Source organism: Dermochelys coriacea, chromosome 27 (assembly GCF_009764565.3).
Source record: "Dermochelys coriacea isolate rDerCor1 chromosome 27, rDerCor1.pri.v4, whole genome shotgun sequence".
In the NCBI taxonomy this organism is placed as follows: domain Eukaryota; kingdom Metazoa; phylum Chordata; order Testudines; family Dermochelyidae; genus Dermochelys; species Dermochelys coriacea.
The window spans coordinates 8,141,972-8,159,642 of NC_050094.1; the positions used below are offsets into that span (position 1 = coordinate 8,141,972).

Sequence of the window (17,671 nt, forward strand, 5' to 3'; positions counted from 1 at the left end):
TTAAATTAAACTGAAATGGCAGTGTCATGAATTAAAGTCAGCCTGAAAAGCTGTTCATAATTCACAAGCAACTTCCTTTTCATCTCCTTTGTATACTTTTCAGAAATGTGTTTCCAAGGAATTGTCAGATAAGTGAATATGAACGACTGCCTTATTAATTGTAGGCACTGTCTAAAGTACAGTGAGCAGATATCTTGATACTCCTTGTCATCTATCTTGTCAAGGGACTAGAATAGCTATGAAGATTCAGAGAAAGATTAATTCATTTCAAAGGACTAGGGAGAGATGTTCAAAAGGGAAATGAAAACCAATAGTGCTTTAAAGAGATACTGTCATGGTGGTTTTCTTTATTTTTTAAAATCATTTTTTCCTCATTGTTTAATAACCCCTCAGAAGTTTGAAGCTTAGTTTTCCTTGGCAATGGAATGCAAAACTTTCATGGATGAATGCACACAGGTTTTGGTTTGTTAATTTAGGTCACTGGGGAGCGCTGCAATACTCACAGTTTAGTTTTGCTGGCTTGCGAGAGATGGGTTGCACTAACCAGCTTTAGTGCCGCACTGCTTGTGTAGGTTTGTGCGCACCTATTTCTTATCTTAGGGTCACCCATGAGCAAGACAGTTGGGACTTCCCAAAGCAGTTGCTCATTTTAATGCTGGGGGGGGAGGGGGGCGAGGATGGACCCATCGTTCAATTACTGCATATCACACTCTTCTGCCAAGTGGACGACCACAAGCCTAGTAAACGTTTCACAGCAGCATGGGCAGAAATGCAGAGGTAGCCTTGCAAACTACTAAAGAGGTTTCCCTTCTTTCTGCACCTGCTAAACAGATATAGCAAGCTTTAAAAAGCTTAATTTCCTGTTGCAATGTAAGCCCTTCTGATCAGCTCTCCTACAAGTGTTGCCCACATTGGAAACTTTAGGCCTCTGGCATCCAGAAGGTGAGAGGCCACTCCAGGTAGGGGTGTGGGGTGAAAAGAGGCACAAAGGCTAACATTTTCAAAAGCACCTAAGTGACTTGAGTCAACAGGACTCAGGTGCCTAAGTGATATAGGTGCTTTTGAAAATTCTACCCAGAGTTAAGAGTGGAAAGAAGAGAGAGAGAAGGAATGAAGTGGAAAGAGGAAGAGAAAGTAGAGGTCTAGATGGCAATGAAGTGCGAAGTAGTCAGTGTTTTCGAGAATTATCTAAATAGAATTTGACATTTCCACAAGTCAGCTTAGACCTGGTTCAGCAGCTGCCTCCAAGCAGGATGGCAATTATTTCAGGACCAGATGTACTCAGTCACAACTGCCAATCCATGGGTCAAGACAGCAAAAGTAGGCGGACTCAGAAGACATCAAACTGACTGCAAAACTGGAAAATGTAGCATTACACCCCTAAAAGTTCTTCCCGCTCCACATAAGAGAGGACCACAGATATGGCGCTCTCTAGATAATGAGAAATTGTTGTAAATTACTTAAGGCAAATAGTTCAGATATTCTGCACTAGGACAATAATAAGTAAATAAATAAATAAATATCACCTAGCTCTTATATGGCACTTTTTATCAGTAGATTCCCATCATCCTTATTTTACAGGTTGGGAAACTGAGGCACAGGGCAGTGAAGTCATCCAGCAAGCCAGGGGCAGAGCCAGAAAAAGAACCCAGGTCTCCCGAGTTCCAATCCAGTGCTCCATCCACTAGACCATGCTTCCTTAACAGGGTGAGCAATTAAATATGCTGTTATTTCAGGTCTTTGTAATGTTATTAAATTAGTTAGTTAAATATCTACCAATGCTCAGTTACAAACCTGAGCCATAATTCACTGTCCATTCTTCTCCTATGGATTGCACGTTGATCTGGTGGCATTCAGTAAACATATACACTGATGATCAAGTAACAACTTCGCATATTTCTTCATAGAAGGCATATGATCACTTAGCCTACGAAACGCACTTAGGAAGTATACGTTTAACAGGGATAATGTGATTCAGCTTTGTATCTTGCAGGTTTCTGAAATACACTGTCTAGAAATGGATAATTTTGATCCTCTTCCTTGTACTGATACTATCAGAAGACAAAGAACTAACATAAGGAGGAGGATCCTCTAAAGGTTATGTTGCATATGATGTATATCTGTAATGCTCTGTGCATATCTAGCACACACCAAATTTTCCTCTTTGGATATTTGGGATTTGCAAATAATGATGTGTGAACGGTGGAATTTATATGGAGCATGAAAGCTGGGTCTATCCTCAGGACAACATTGCTGGAGTGAAACGCTGTGGTTTGATTGAAAGCGCTCTGTGTTCTGACACCCTTCTTGCCAACGTGACAATTAGGAACATCACTAACAGAAAGAATAGGGAGACTATTTTCAAAGATTTAAAGGGAGGTTTGTGTTAGTGCAATCAGAAGTAAATTTCTGGCTGCAGGCCCTGTAGACCTGTCAAACTCAGAGATTCCTCAAGACTACACTAATCGAATGGGGTTTCAAAACTACTTTCAGTTTTGACTAGTACTCATGACACCTGTTATAGCAAAGGCATATAATTCCCAGGGAACTCACTTTGAGGCCATTTTGGAAGAAGTCTAGTACCAATGAGATTTTTGGTGATACACAGTGTTCCAGGTACCAGTGTTTGAATTGCAGCCAGAGAATGGAGTAGGATTTATTTGCAGATATTTTCCTTGAGGCCAAAAGACTGGAGAGATTAATAAATGTTACTTGATTTGAGCATTTATGTTCAAAAACCATGCAGCTAAGCTCAGTGTGTTTGGCTCTGAATACAGAATGAGCCCTTGAGAAAGGGAGTATTTTCTGACTAGAAGAGTTAGTGATGGGGCTGTCACCAGGTCTACAAGTTCTAAAAAGCCAAAGGGAAGGTCCTTTGTGCTCCATCACAGGTCTGACAAATTTTGCAATAAGGGGCTGGAGTGCAGCAGACAAATTCTGAGGGAGTTTCACATACATTTTTTAAAAAGAGAGGCTTTTATTGAAATAAATATGAAAATGAGTAAACAGCTCAGCCTTCCTTAATCTCCTTCAGAATTGTGTAGTATCTTGCCTCAATTACAAGACTGAGAGTATGAGATGTGTCAGCTAATTGTAAAGTACTAGGCCTTGCATTAGCAGAGCCAGAATTAATGGGAGTCAGGTGCTGGGAAGGAGGAATTCCATGCAAAGCTTTGTATTCTACAGCGTAAAAAGAATCTGAAAGGTCACAGAGTCCAGCATGGTCTACAAAATAAAACTGTTTAACAACACAGGCAAAAGATAGAGATAGCTTAAATATAGCTAGCAGACCATTCTTTCTAAAAGAACGGATTAGGGATCTTCCAGCTTTCCGGTAATGTGTAAAAAAAAAAAAATTGCTACAGCAACAAATCGAGATAATGTTAGAAACAGAAGGAAGTGTCTATAACTGAAGTCACTGGATAACTGCTCAGTGTGACAGGTTTCAGAGTAGCAGCCATGTTAGTCTGTATTCGCAAAAAGAAAAGGAGTACTTGTGGCAAATAATTTGTTAGTCTCTACGGTGCCACAAGTACTCCTTTTCTTTTTGCTCAGTGTGGTTACTTTTAAAGGGGCTAGGTCATCACTGGCTTTTCAGGGGCTCAGTTGGAAATGTGCTTAATAAACTCAGCTAAGCTTCACACTCATGGCTGCCATGACCTGTTGGGCCTTTATTGTCCTGATCAGATCAGGCTGGAGAGGGAACTGGACAAAATCATCACCTTATCAAGCTCAACTGGACCCTGAACATCCTGCAGTGTGAACTTGTGCAGTCCCTTTTGCTGCCTAAGTAGGGTGTCATTTTCCTTCTCTGACTTTATTTCACCAATTTCCCTCTTTTTCCCTTCTGTATGAATCTAGGTTAACCAGCCAAGACAAAACCACCTTTTGTAACACTGCTGAAATTTTTTTTTTTTTAAAAAAAGGCAAACTACAAACAATGCTTGTAGCCAAAGGCTGGGAAACTTTGCCAGATCTCAGAGTAGCTAATAAGACCATGTATTATGCCTGTACTTTCCCAGCAGTTAGTTGAAATTAACAGACAGAAAAAAAAAATTCTACCTTTGCCATTTCAGTCCCCCTTTGTGTAGGTTTTATAAGTTCTGCCTTGTTTTAAAAGGGAACAAGATTACACTTCAACAACAATCCAATACCATCTAAAACGGACTCCCCCCTCTACAAAAAAAGGGGGACGGACCGTTGATACCATCTAGGAGACTGATGAGCAGGAATAAAGGGAATACGAACATGGAAAATTGTTAAAATGAAAGCTTTACGTCTCAAATGCTTTAACTATTCTTTCTTCTTTTCCTATGTGTTTAACAGAAGAGTTCTAATGGTAATTGTTACAATGGGAATGAAACAAACAACTGGATATAAACCTCCAAACCATGCTTTTCAAGTGCCTCCGGATTAAGGAACTGATCAGTAGGGCTTATTTGGCAGCAGAAAAGGAAGAACTGGAATCTTTTAAAGCTCACTGTTTGTTCAGTTAGCTTTTCATGAGCAGAAAGAAGGGATGCCCCTTTTGAGGAGATTTGCTACTTCTGACCACATTTTTATAGAACAGGTTTGCAGTTGTGGCCTTTGCACAGGTGCGTTGCAGACAACATTGGAGTGAGTGAGTGAGTGAGTCCCCACACATGCACACTAAAATCATCAATTACTTTGGGAGGTCCCAAAGCAATTGGACTAGCAGAGAAGGTCAAAAGGAGAGGCAGTTTTCCTTACCTGTTTTCTTCAAGCTCTATCCCAGTTTAAACCCCCTTCCCTATAAGATGTGGGTATCTATTTTACTGCTGCAAATTTCAGCACAGAGTCGCTACTACCACTAATGTTATTCAGTGATAGTCACTGATGCACAGTGTCAGTTTAATATTTCTTTGATACTGCTTTTGAAATATTCAGCTGATGGCTGAGAGACAGCTGTGAGGGTATGACGAAGTCTTAGTAGCCTAAACTCTGTACCGTTTTTTTTTTACTTCAATATTATCTTAATAAAATTATTAATTCTGGCTTCACCTGTTGCCTGGAGGAATTTTTCACTCAAGCTTCTGGCCTGCTATAGAAAGTCAGAGAAAGAATATTAACAGGTAAGGAAAAATCTCCCCTTTGTATACAAACAAAGGGAGTAGGATTTTCACTAGTTCTGAAAATATTTAAAGTGGAAGGACAAGATCTTAGAATTCACCCACATTTTGCATATTCAGTTAAAAGCAGACAACCCCCCAAGCTGTTTTAAATTTAGCTACACAGAAGTACATGGCAAGTTCTTTGTGTTAGCCACAACATGTAGTATTTACATCTGAGTATTATAGTATATACATATGGCATTTCTTCAACTTTCTAAACCTGGGTATATAAACCAAGCTCTCACTTGCATTCATTTCACATCCAACCTTAATGTCTACCTCATCCTGCTGCGTAATAATTAACATGAAGTAGGTCTATAGTTTCCCCCAGTGCAATCCTGAACACCTGAATTCAGAACTGGCAGTGGAACACAAAGAGAATTTCGTTACTCAGCACTGCCCAATACTGCCTCCACCCAACTACTTACACATTCTCAGTAACCTATTTTGTTATCAGAAAACAAATCACTCCCACCAGGTAACCTGCAATTGATACTAGACGTGGGAACATTTTGGCTCCCCACGACTTAGCTGTCTGAATGTCATAGCAACTCTATAACGTCAAAATGCAGTGATAACTTTCAGCTATAATCTGGACCTTGGTTAATTCTCAATCTGTAGGTGTCCTTGAAAGATTTGAATGAAGGACAGCACTAGGAGATTTTAAATTGGATGCAATACTACTTGGGAGTGTACTTAAATTTGTAATGTGTATATAAATACGCACACATGGCAACTGTTGCTTCCAACATCCCCGGCCAGGTTACTCTCATAACCCAATCTCTACCTCAGACAAAAGCCATTAGCACATATGGCAGAATCACTATTATAACAGATGCAATTAAATAGAGGGCCAAATTTATCCTAGATGTAATTCTACTGGAGTTACACCAGGATGAATCTAGCACACAGAGATCTAGCAAGATGGCAATCAAATCTTTGCCAGATGCCACAAGAAATCTTCTGCCAAAATACGAAGATGTAGACCACAGTGTATATTTGTGCCCTCCTGCATGTAAACCTGAAAGTGCTGCTTTACACACTGATATCCTTATATCCTGTAAGGAACAATCCAACACGGACCAGGGAAGAGAAACAGACCAAATTGCTCAGACCCCTGTTGTGATGGGATGCCATATAAGTAACCTAGACAGACAGACAGGTCTAGACAGACAGACTTCACTACTGCAAACTCTTATGCAGGTGTTTAAACATGTGAGTAGAACTATTCTTTTCAAAGGGAGCTAATGTGTCTTCACCTCTGACATCTGATTCTATGAATGCCAGAGTATGCAAATCACTGTTTAGGATTAGGTTTCAGAGTAGCAGCCGTGTTAGTCTGTATTCGCAAAAAGAAAAAGGAGTACTTGTGGCACCTTAGAGACTAACAAATTTATTAGAGCATAAGCTTTCGTGAGCTACAGCTCACACGAAAGCTTATGCTCTAATAAATTTGTTAGTCTCTAAGGTGCCACAAGTACTCCTTTTCTTTTTGTTTAGGATTAGTATGCATAGCTCCCCAGCTCTGAATATCTCTATCATTAGGACAGCTCATGTACATCATAAAAAAAATGAAAGTTATGGGGGGGGGTCCTTCCAACCTGCCTCCAGGATGTTCAGAACTTAAGACATTCAGAACGACATGACAGCGTTCTGCTTCAGGAAAAGCCCATTTTACCTTAGCTTGCAAATTACACAGGCAGGAGGAAGAAATTGCTTTTCTAAGGGATTATTTTGCCTAAAGAAACAAAAACAGACATCCATCCAGGCAAACTGATGGCTGCTGTTTTCTTCCCTATTCGTCATGCAGAGTCATTATCAAGGATGTCCCTCTTATGACTTGCTAAGATAAGCAGCCGAATAACATTCAACAATAAAAGGAGTCCCATCAGGTCTCATCCGGTCTGACAATATTTGCAATCTAGCAAGACCAGAGGTTTTCTTGTTTGTGGTTATTGCCATTTCCTTGCTAACCTACGTTCAGAAACGAACTGCAAGTGCTCATTTCACACTTGAGGGGGTAGCACTATGTAAAACCCACCACACCAGGAGAACGGGACTGGCACTAAAAAGAAGAGGAGTACTTGTGGCACCTTAGAGACTAACAAATTTATTTGAGCATAAGCTGTCGAGAGCTACAGCTCACTTCATCGGACTATTCTTGATGTTCGTCAAGTCTGTCAAGCCGGGCTCGGAAGCTCAGTCCTGCTCAGTCCAAAACGCTAAGTGGACATATCCTTGGAGACCTGGTCAAGCACAACTGGGGTCTCCAGTGCCATTCCCTGGTTTTGGTAGCCATACAAAAATCAGTCATGCACTTTTTTCCTGAAGGGCAGGCCAGCATGCGACTGGCTGAAAAATGGCTCCAAACACATTGTTTAGAGACATCATGAGATGCCAACAAGCCAACCCGTGGATGACTCCAAGAAAATAAGTGTTAAAACGTAGGAGCTAGCTGACAAGGGAGAGTTTGCAGCGGGTTTGAGACGCAGCCCAAATGCCCCAATTCTCAGGAGTGTAGCTTTGATAAAGAGCAGGAGTAAGCTAAAGCCCAGAGCACTGAATATGCATCTTGTGACTTTTTAGTGGGCATTAGCCCCTTAGAAGCAGGCCTGCAGTTAGTCTTCACTTTACACTACTGTTATGCAGCATTGCTGTGTGCTATTGGCCACATCAGACACCAGAGAAGGCTGCATTTGTGACAGGCAAAGCTGCTCCGTGTAAAATCTGTAAAGAGTTTTGAGATATTTTAGGACACAGGGAAGAATTTTCTCTTTCTTCAAAGTCTTCTATACCAGTAGTTCTCAACCGGGGTACGGAACCCACTAGGGGGCCTCGAGCAGGTTTATGGGGGGCCTCCAAGCAGGGCCAGAATTAGACTTGCTGGGACATGGCAGAAAGCCAAAGCCCCACCGCATGGGGCTGAAGCCCAGGTCCCCGAGCCCTGCCACCTGGGACGGAAGCCTGAGCAATGTAGCTTCATGGGGACCCCTGTGGCATGGGGGCCCAAGCAATTGCCCTGCTTGCTGCCCTCTAGCGCCGGCCCTGGCTTTTATATGCAGAAACCCAGTTATTGCGGCACAGGTGGTCACAACAGCATGGGAGGTGGGGAGCTCAGAAAGAAAAAGGCTGAGAACCCCTGTTCTATACCAGCCCAGATACAGGCAGCTCCACCTGCTGGAGATGAACCACTGAAGGCTGAGGGAGGTCAACCTTTATTCGAGGATATGACATCCAAAGTCCTAGTGTTGATCTCCATCTGCTGGTTGGGAGGAGCTATAGCCTACACATCTGAAATGCTACAGAACAAGCTACGGAAATGAAAGTTGCTTGCTAGAGTAACGTTTTGATTAAACGTTCTTTAGATGGAAAATGCTGATTCATCAAAACCAAAGAATTTTGGTGGGCACGAATTGGTTTCAACTGAAGTTTAATCAAGATGCATCCGATGAAGTGAGCTGTAGCTCACGAAAGCTTATGCTCAAATAAATTTGTTAGTCTCTAAGGTGCCACGAGTACTCCTTTTCTTTTTTGCGAATACAGCCTAACACGGCTGCTACTCCGAAACCTCTTAAACAAGAAGGTTTCTCGGGTCCAGAATAGAATTCCGGCTCAAAATCAGAGAGAGCCCCAGAACAAACAATAGCCTGGGATTAGCGCACTCATCTGGGAGCCCAGAATCCACTCCCCGTTCTGAATCAGGCACAGCAGGGACCAGAAACTGGGACTCCCACATCACACACGAGTGCCCTAACCACAAGGCTATTGGCGGTGGATTGGGCTCCTCCCCCCTCATCTTTCTGAAAGGTCTCAGTTTCGTCCTGATGCGCAAAAGGGGGGGGGGGGAATGCAATTCTCACATTTTTCACAGGATGGGAAAATTGTTGCCCACCTAGCTCTAGTGCAGTGGTCCCCAAACTGTGGGGCATGCCCTACTAGAGGGGAGCGTCCGAACATCTTGGGGATACGGCCAGTCCCCATGGGGGGCAGGGAGGGAGTGCCACCTAGCCCTGCCCCCAGCTCCACTCCGGCCCCATCCCGCACCACAACCTTAGCCTCAGCTCTACTCTCAGCCCCGCTCCTGGCTGCGGCTCCAGCCCTGATTCGGCCCAGCTGTAATTCTGCTCCCGGCCTGGCAGGGAATGGACACATTTCATTACCGGTAAAGAGAGGAAAAGTTTGGGAACCATTGTTCTAGTGCTTGCTTATTATTTACTTTGATTTTAACTCTCATTTCATTGTGCTGACAAACGATCAGTCTGTTTTATGAAGCAGACACGTTAGCTGAAGAGTCTATGTAAAATTTCTTTAATATTTAATGCAGCTGCAATAATGTTTGAAGATATTAAATATTAAAGATTCCCTAGCCTGACAGCCACAATGTAAGAAAAACTGCAATTATGCATGTTTTCAGATTTCATCTGGAGTGGAAAGTGTAAGGTGGGCAGGGGGATGTCAAAGTTTAACTATGTGAGTGAATTCTTGGAGCAAGGATTATAGCACTTCAGCCGCCTTCCCAGGGTTGGATTTTTATATATTATATATTAAATTACAACACTTTGAGCTGTTTTAACATGGCTAGGAATCTGCACAATATATCTGCTTAGATTATGGTCACACCATCCTGGCACCAAATTCTAATGGGCAGCTGCACATAGCTGAAGAGCTACAGCCCAAGGGGCATGAAAACTCTACTCCGCACCACTCACCCAGAGCTAGCAGGAATCTGAATCTCTGAAACCATAAGTGGTAAAGACTAAGACAACCTGTCAAGTCTAACCACGGCAGCAGTGGTTTCCTAAATCTACAGGAACAGCCGCGCTGCCACCGCTCTCATGGGTGAGGGAGCAAATACAAGCAAGTGGGCTGGGTAGTGCTGTTAATAGTGGGGGCTGCACCCTGCCTCCCCCCACAATTCCTTATTTAGCAGGGAGCAGAGAGGCAACTACCTCGAAGAGTATTAGAGGGACCACTGGACTGATCGGCTATGGCCATGTGCATCAAAGAGGCGGTAGGGGAGGAATTTTGTGCTTCTATACATTCCCTCCCCCCCATATACTGAGGCACTATGGGGCAGTTCTGCCAAAGGCAACTTTTGCAAGTGACTGGATGCTCTAGGTGCAGAATTGGGTGGCCTGGATACCACTGATCACATGGCTACCATGCAAGTCTCCTCAGAGGAAATGTATCACTTTTCCAACCAGAATGCCACTAGTACACTGAAGGACTTGACAGGCCTCTAAAAACAGAGGAACAATAGTAAGGCTCTTAGGCAATTTCTCACCTTGGAACAGACATTTAGAAGCTTTCTTGCCTCACACTGCTGGGTGCTCCAATATAAACCAGGCCTTGGACTTACAAAAATTTCATATGCTCAGATTGACTTTAAGGGCCCTACACGTGTCAGGTGTATGCTAACGTTCCTCCTTGGAACGTGATGGCTTAGGGAAGGAAGATGGAAGGACTACTTCTCAAGAGCTGTGACATACGGTATTAAGTTTCAGAGTAGCAGCCGTGTTAGTCTGTAATCGCAAAAAGAAAAGGAGTACTTGTGGCACCTTAGAGACTAACAAATTGATTTGAGCATAAGCTTTCGTGAGCTACAGCATTCAATGAAGTGAGCTGTAGCTCATGAAAGATTTATTTTGAGCATAAGTTTTCATGAGCTACAGCTCACTTCATCGGATGCTGTAGCTCACGAAAGCTTATGCTCAAATAAATCTGTTAGTCTCTAAGGTGCCACAAGTACTCCTTTTCTTTATATGGTATTAAGTTTTGGAATGAATACCGGACCAGGTTCAAGTCAGAATTGAATGTACAATATTGAGGCACCCACTGAACAGACTTTCTGACTCCAAAACCCAGCTGGCAGACAGAAACACCAGAAAAGTCCCTGTAGTGGCTAGTAAGTACCAAGACACCTCTCCCATCAGACACCTGATTTAGCACTGGCTGCTCATGCAGCAATATCCCTAATGGTGAGTAAATGATAAAGAGAAGTGCTACCAAAGGTTGGAAACGTGGCTGTATTTTCATTCTAAAGGCTTGTCTACACTTAGTCCTGGTCTATACTGGGGGTGGGGGGGGAGAAATCCATCTACTAGATATGCAACTTCAGCTACGAGAATAGCCTAGCTGAAGTCGATGTATGTTAGATCAACTTAGAATCAATCACTTACTTCACGTCCTCGCAGCGCAGGATTGACGGCTGCCGCTCCCCGTCGACTCTGCTTCCACCTCTCGCAGTCGTGGAGTTCCGGAGTCGACGGCAGAGCGATCGGGGATCTATTTATCACGTCTACACTAGATGCGATAAATCGATCCCCAATAGATCAATCACTACCCGCCGATCCGGCGGGTAGTGTAGACATGGCCTTACAGTGTCACAGGGGTGGAGTGCACCGCTGCAGTGCTTAGTGAAGACACTACCTATGCCAACAAGAGCACTTCTCTCATCGGTGCAGGTACTCCACCTCCCCGAGAGGTGGCAGCTTTGACGACAGGAGAAGCTCTCCCGCTGACGTAGTGCTGTCTACTCCAGTGGTTAGGTCAGTAAAATTACATCACTCAGGGGTGTGAATTTTCCATACCCCTGAGCAACGTAGTTATATCGACGTAAGTTCCTACCAAAGACCAAACCTAAGTTTCTAACTGGCCCACCACTTCAGAGGTTGCAATCCTCTTGGAGTCTATTCAGAGGACTGACGATCAAGTCTGCAGGCTGCCTTAATGGAAGGAAACCAAAACAGCAAATGGCTGCACATATATTTTAGTAGGTAGGCTCAGCTGGCTCTCCTAAGAGAAAGAGCAGCACTTAGAGCTAAGCTTTCAGTGCAAGTCCATCATTTCTATCCAGCATAAGCCCAGCCCCCATGGAGAAGTGAATGACAGACTCATAATTAGGACATACACTGTAATCAAATGCAGTAATGGGGCAGGGGGAGAACCAGAACAATTGATAATATATTTTACACTAGGAATAGCCCAGGAAGAAATACAATCAGTAACATCCCTTGTGTGCTCTAATGGAATATTATCCCTCCATCCACCACTCACTTCACAAAAGACTTAATTTGGATAAGATGCTATTTGCTTCTTTTCTGCGGCATTTAATTGTCCAGTATGGGTTTGTGATGAAGTGAACTAAAACCATACTATGCAACCTGGATATCCCGCCTTATATCTACATTCTAAAGGGGTACAAACACTAACAGGTCATTATCAACATTTTCACACACACTCACTCACATCTTATTGCATAGACAAATGCTCTGAAGCATCTTGGGTGATTAACAGTTCAAGATGAATAGTAAAAACACAGGCGGTAGAAGGTAAAGAAAAAAAAAGGTTTTCAACTGATGCTTAATTACATGGGGTATCAGTGAGTTGGAGAAATACAGGCTGCAGGCGCTGCAGAGAAGCTGTGAGACCAGCAGCGGGACTGGATGAAGGGGTAGAGAAGAGATCAGTGCTAGCTGAGAAGTGGAAGCTGAGGTAGGATAACAGTAGCAAAGTCACTGAGCTAGACTGGAACTGGATCAACTTATCAATGGAATAAATGAGTAAGGAGGGGCATCAAAGGACAGAGACAATGGGATCACACTTTAAGGTATGCATGCATAACTAATAATTTAGTTCAATAAGAATCAGAAACTGTATTTTCTCCTTTATTATTTTTAGTAATGAGAAGGCCTTCACATACTTAAGGATGAAAGGCAGAGCCAATAAGAATGTTATGTTTATAATATGTCCATACTGATCTAACATTAAGCATGCCCTATCTTCACAACTGGTCCTTCCTTTGAGTCTCAGCTCTTTAGATGATCAGGCAATTGAAGATAGTATCCTTGGCCTGCATGGTGTCTATTTTATAGATCCTGACCTAGCAGAATTACTACAAAACAGGACCACAGAGTAATTCACGTGGAAAAATAACACACCAGAAGCTCAGCCAATAAAACTGCCGTTCAGTAAATAAAGGAACCGCTGCTTTACTCTTTGATTGCAGGACCCATACTCCCAGGTGCTGATTACCCTCACCATTCCCTGCAATCCATGCAAGATGAGAGCACAGCACCTTACAGGATCAGACCCTTAAGAGTTAGATTAAAAGTTTTGATTAACTGAAGTTTGACAAGACGGACACAAGGAGTAATTCAGGTTAAGGCAGCATACCCCAAACACACAGGAAATAGTTATTTAACTACAGTTGATAAATATCATAATAGGAGTTCCCGAGACCTGTTGTACATGTGTGTGGGAGGGTGGTAAATGTCTTAGGAGAAAGAAGCTTTCCGTAACAACACACCCATATTAATCAACAACTTTAAAATGTCCTAAAGCTTTTTATGATTTTTTTTTTTTTGGTACAGACTAATTTCTACTCGGCAACCTGCTGGTTCCTTCAGACAAGTTTCACTGTATACTGTCCCCTCAGACATAAAACTTCACCTTTGCTAAGACAGTGTTAATGTTGTAACTACAGATACCAAAGGGAAGACATCTTAAAATAATGCAAAAAGAAATGAGCTGTAGCTCACGAAAACTTATGCTCAAATAAATTTGTTAGTCTCTAAGGTGCCACAAGTACTCCTTTTCTTTGTGCGGATACAGACCAACACGGATGCTACTCTGAAATCTAAAATAATGCAATTTTTAAAAATGAAACTCCAGAAAACAGGCAATTCAAAGTTAAGTGTCCTTAAATACTGGACAATCTAGAAATGCAGTCAGTTCAAAAACCTCAACCTTCTTAGTCCCACCTCCCAGGGCACCTTCCTTCGTAATACAGACGTGTGTGAAGTCTAGCTGACCTGCTAAATACTTCAATGATTCAGCCACGAATCCTGTTACCTGGAGACACCTTAGGCCATGCACATTTTGAGACTCCCACCTGAAGATGTCTGAAGTCACATGTGTTGTTCACACGGAAGGTTTTAGGGGGCTTCTTAACTTTGAAAATAAACTTGGCAAATGAGGTTTTAGACCAAACTGATTTCCTTTTTATTAATTATTTATTAATTATTATTTTTATTATTAAATAAAAACTGACCATTTTAATGTTTTTGACCTTACCCCCCCCAAAAAAAACCACAAACAAAAACAAAAAAAACACCAACAATGGGTTTGTATTTACAACAACAAATAGGCTCTCAGCTAAAAATTTTTGCATGCAATTCGTTCAGCACGTGAACTAGCTGCAGTTGGTACAATGAAAATTATATCCCCCAGAGCTTCTGTCTCTTCTTTTGAACGCAAGTGTTTATTAAAGCAATAGCTAATATGGTCAGAGTGAATTTAGAACTTCCCTGCGCTTGTATATTCAAGCCAGACCCTCAATATTACTTAGATGCACATATTTTAAATATGAGACAAGGTGGGTGAGGAAATTTTTCATTTGATCAACTTCTGCTGGTGAAAGACAAGATTTTGAATTCCACAGAGTTCTTCTTGAGGTAGCTATTTAAAACAGCTATATATACACACTGCAATCAGGCTCTTTGAGGATTTTTAGCCCTGTAAGCACTAAATTCAGCTCTGCTGTCATGCATTTTGTATGTATGAAAGAGCAGCCTGCTTTAGAGTCTTACTTCCAGCTTTACAATCCTGTTTTCCCCACCTCTCAGGTTACAAAGGATCCATTCATGCTGTGTGTATAGGATCATAGACTCTTCCTAGCATCAGTAAGCAATGGCTGAAATAAACTGGTTCTTTTGAGGCTTCAGAAAGGGTTCCTCTATTGGTCATACCACAGCAGCATAGATGCAGACTGTTTAATGCTCAGTGTCAGAAAGTGCTCGGACCATACCCATAGAGTTTTGTTTCCCGACATAAGAAACAAGGGGTAAATTTAGTGCTGGTGAAAGATGCCAGGTTCTAGCCTCAGAACAGACATGGGATGAGCAGCAGTCCCCAGACTCTGCTCTGAAAGCGTGCTTTACACAGGTTATGGAAGGACCAATTCTACGGAATGAAAAGAGTGAGTTCTTGGCCTCTCCGCTGAGACGGCCGATAACGGGATCTTTCAGAACCAACTGTGACAGCAGTTTTCATGATGAAGACTCCTGTAAACTAGGAATGGAGTGAGATTCACCAAATGGCACTGAACAGCCATCAGACAATATGGCTACAATTTCATCTAGGCAGGGTACACATATGGCTTTTACCTGCTAATGAGGACTGCCCAATACTAATCTATTACAAACCACTCTGTCACCACCATCAGAGAAGCACTTTTGTTCAGAACTGCAAGTGATCATGTCACTCGATCATCATGCAGGATTCTCTTGCATAGCTGAGCGTGAAAAAAGTGGAAGAGGGTATGCAGGGAAAAGTGTGCAAGATCCGTGTAATTTAATACACGTTTTGAGATGCTTATTATTGAAGTTACTTCTATACAATCTAAAGTAGCTAAGGAGCACAATAATTCACCAGGATATTCAGACAGTGGTTTATAAGCTTTGAAGCAGATCAGCATGCAATTTACAGGTCTCTCATTATAAAACCACAAAACCTGTGTTTTAAGAGTCAGGGTCAGACTCTTAAATCCACAAAAGAAATTCAGAGCAAGAGCACGAGCACGAGAGTCTAGACCAGCACCAATACTCTTAACTCATCTGGTCATGCCCATAATCCAGAGCCTGAAGGTAACAAAATACTTAGCACTGATATAGTGCTTTTTATCTACAGATCTCAGTGTTTTACAAAGATGGATCAACATTATTGAAGGAACACCCTCCACCTAATTTTTATGCATCTAATTTTTAAAATATTATGTTCCCAATAGAGCATCAGTTAAAGGATATGCTCTGAAATATTTAAATAATTCCTTTTTAAAAGATAAAAGTTTTTTCTGCTGCTCTCCTGATGTACACAAGGACTTTTCAGCAAAGGGAAAACTTTATAAAGGGAGGGAAGAAGTGAAACTGATTTCACAGAGGGCTATCATGCACAATATAAATGGAGATACACAGAAATATTAGTTTTACTCTAATCTGAGCTGTATTAATCTCTGGCTACTTGTGACACTTAAAGACAGACAGAAGTATGATTTTTAAATTGAAGGTGCTCTTAACTGTAACGTCCAGATGCACGATCATGAGGGTTCATGATAGAGAAACCACAGCAGGAACCTGTGTCCTTTTAAACCCATCTCATGTTATATTTCACCTGTCATCATTTAGCTTCCAAAACATACACGTACAAAAGGACACACTCATTTTGCGACATGCAACTCAGGCCAGGAACATCCTGTTGTCAAGAAACCCAAGCCAAGCAAATTCACAGCCTAGACAAGCATAATTTTGCTACTCACCGCCTTGCAGGCAAGCTGCTGATCTGCACTCCAGAAAAACTCCTGGCTGCATTTGTACTTAACCCAGATTCCCTTATTCTGGTAGCTGTAGACCCCTACGTAAAATACCTCAGCGCTAGGAACGTCACACCCTGCCACCCCAAAACAGACTGAGCCCTTCCACAGAAGTTCCTACTGTCTGTTGGACAAGAATGGATTCAAATGGGGATGGTAGGAGAAGGGACGTATGTTTACATATGAAAGTAAGACCCTTCTGCTTTAGGACAGCAAGACAGATAAAGCTAAGTGATCTTTAAGTTCTCTTTCCTTTCCTCCTCTGCACCAGAGGCTCCCATCCCCGACGCACCTTCTCTCAGGACTTTACCCAGTGCCCTGTTTAACCCTTTCTCCCCAGCCATCTCCTCCTGGGGAGGAAGCTGCCCATGGCTGCTGCAATTCAATCCCGCTTCCCTCTCCAGCCACCCGCTTCCCGGCAGCCACAGAACATTCCAGAACCTTCGGAGCCCATCTGCCCCAGAACCTTCCTGTCCCCAACATCTCGCCCCACCTGTCAGAAGGTCGCCCAAAGCATCTTTCCTCAATCTCTGAATAGGAAAGAGGGAGACACTCACTCCACACGTAATTAGTTGGCTGGAGGCCAAAAGTGAGAGCTGGCCTCCTGCCTGAGTGTACAGAGAAGTGACAGTGACTAGAGAAGGCCATAGGTTTGCTTGCCCTGTCCATTACTTTGCTGGCTTCTTCTACTTTGACTTTATCAGCTGCACTCCATATTGCACTTCAGGAGCAGTGTGCATGGCTAATTATGTGTGCCCTACCAAAGACAGGACTGTCACACAGCGATATTTCGAAAGAAATCTGTAATAGAAAAACCTCCCCACTACCTCAGGCCAAATGTGTCAGTGAACCAGCGTGCTCAGGATCTTTTAAGTCCGGATTGACTAAAATCAGAAACACAGCTTTTTCCATACAACTACTTCAATGTTTAACAAGCCCAACTCATTCTAGCTGACAAACACATTCTTTTCAATACAGAAGACCAAGATTCAATTAGCCTTAAAAAGAGTTTCCCAGACTGATAGAAAAGTGTGTATGTAGTTGAACTACACTGCATGAAAGACCTAACAATTTACATTTTATGTAACCTTCACCCCAACAAATCTCAGAGTAATTTACAAATAGATACTGGGTATGAACCACATTTTCCAAAGACAGGTTTCAGAGTAGC

At 42.4% G+C, this 17,671-nt stretch overlaps 1 protein-coding gene across 14 annotated transcripts in view; it reads right to left on the reverse strand.

Moving 5' to 3' along the window:
• The window catches only part of MAPT (microtubule associated protein tau), an 88,758-nt gene extending 73,946 nt beyond the window's left edge, over positions 1-14,812 (reverse strand). For all 14 annotated transcript variants that reach the window (XR_006277313.1, XM_043503474.1, XM_043503475.1 and 11 more), the window contains exon 1: positions 14,752-14,812. Coding sequence is in view for 13 of the 14 variants with exons in the window: in XM_043503474.1 (XP_043359409.1) it covers positions 14,752-14,797 (46 nt within the window). In the remaining variant the exon portion in view is untranslated. The remainder of the gene's footprint in view (positions 1-14,751) is intronic.
• Between the last annotated feature and the right edge of the window lie 2,859 nt (positions 14,813-17,671).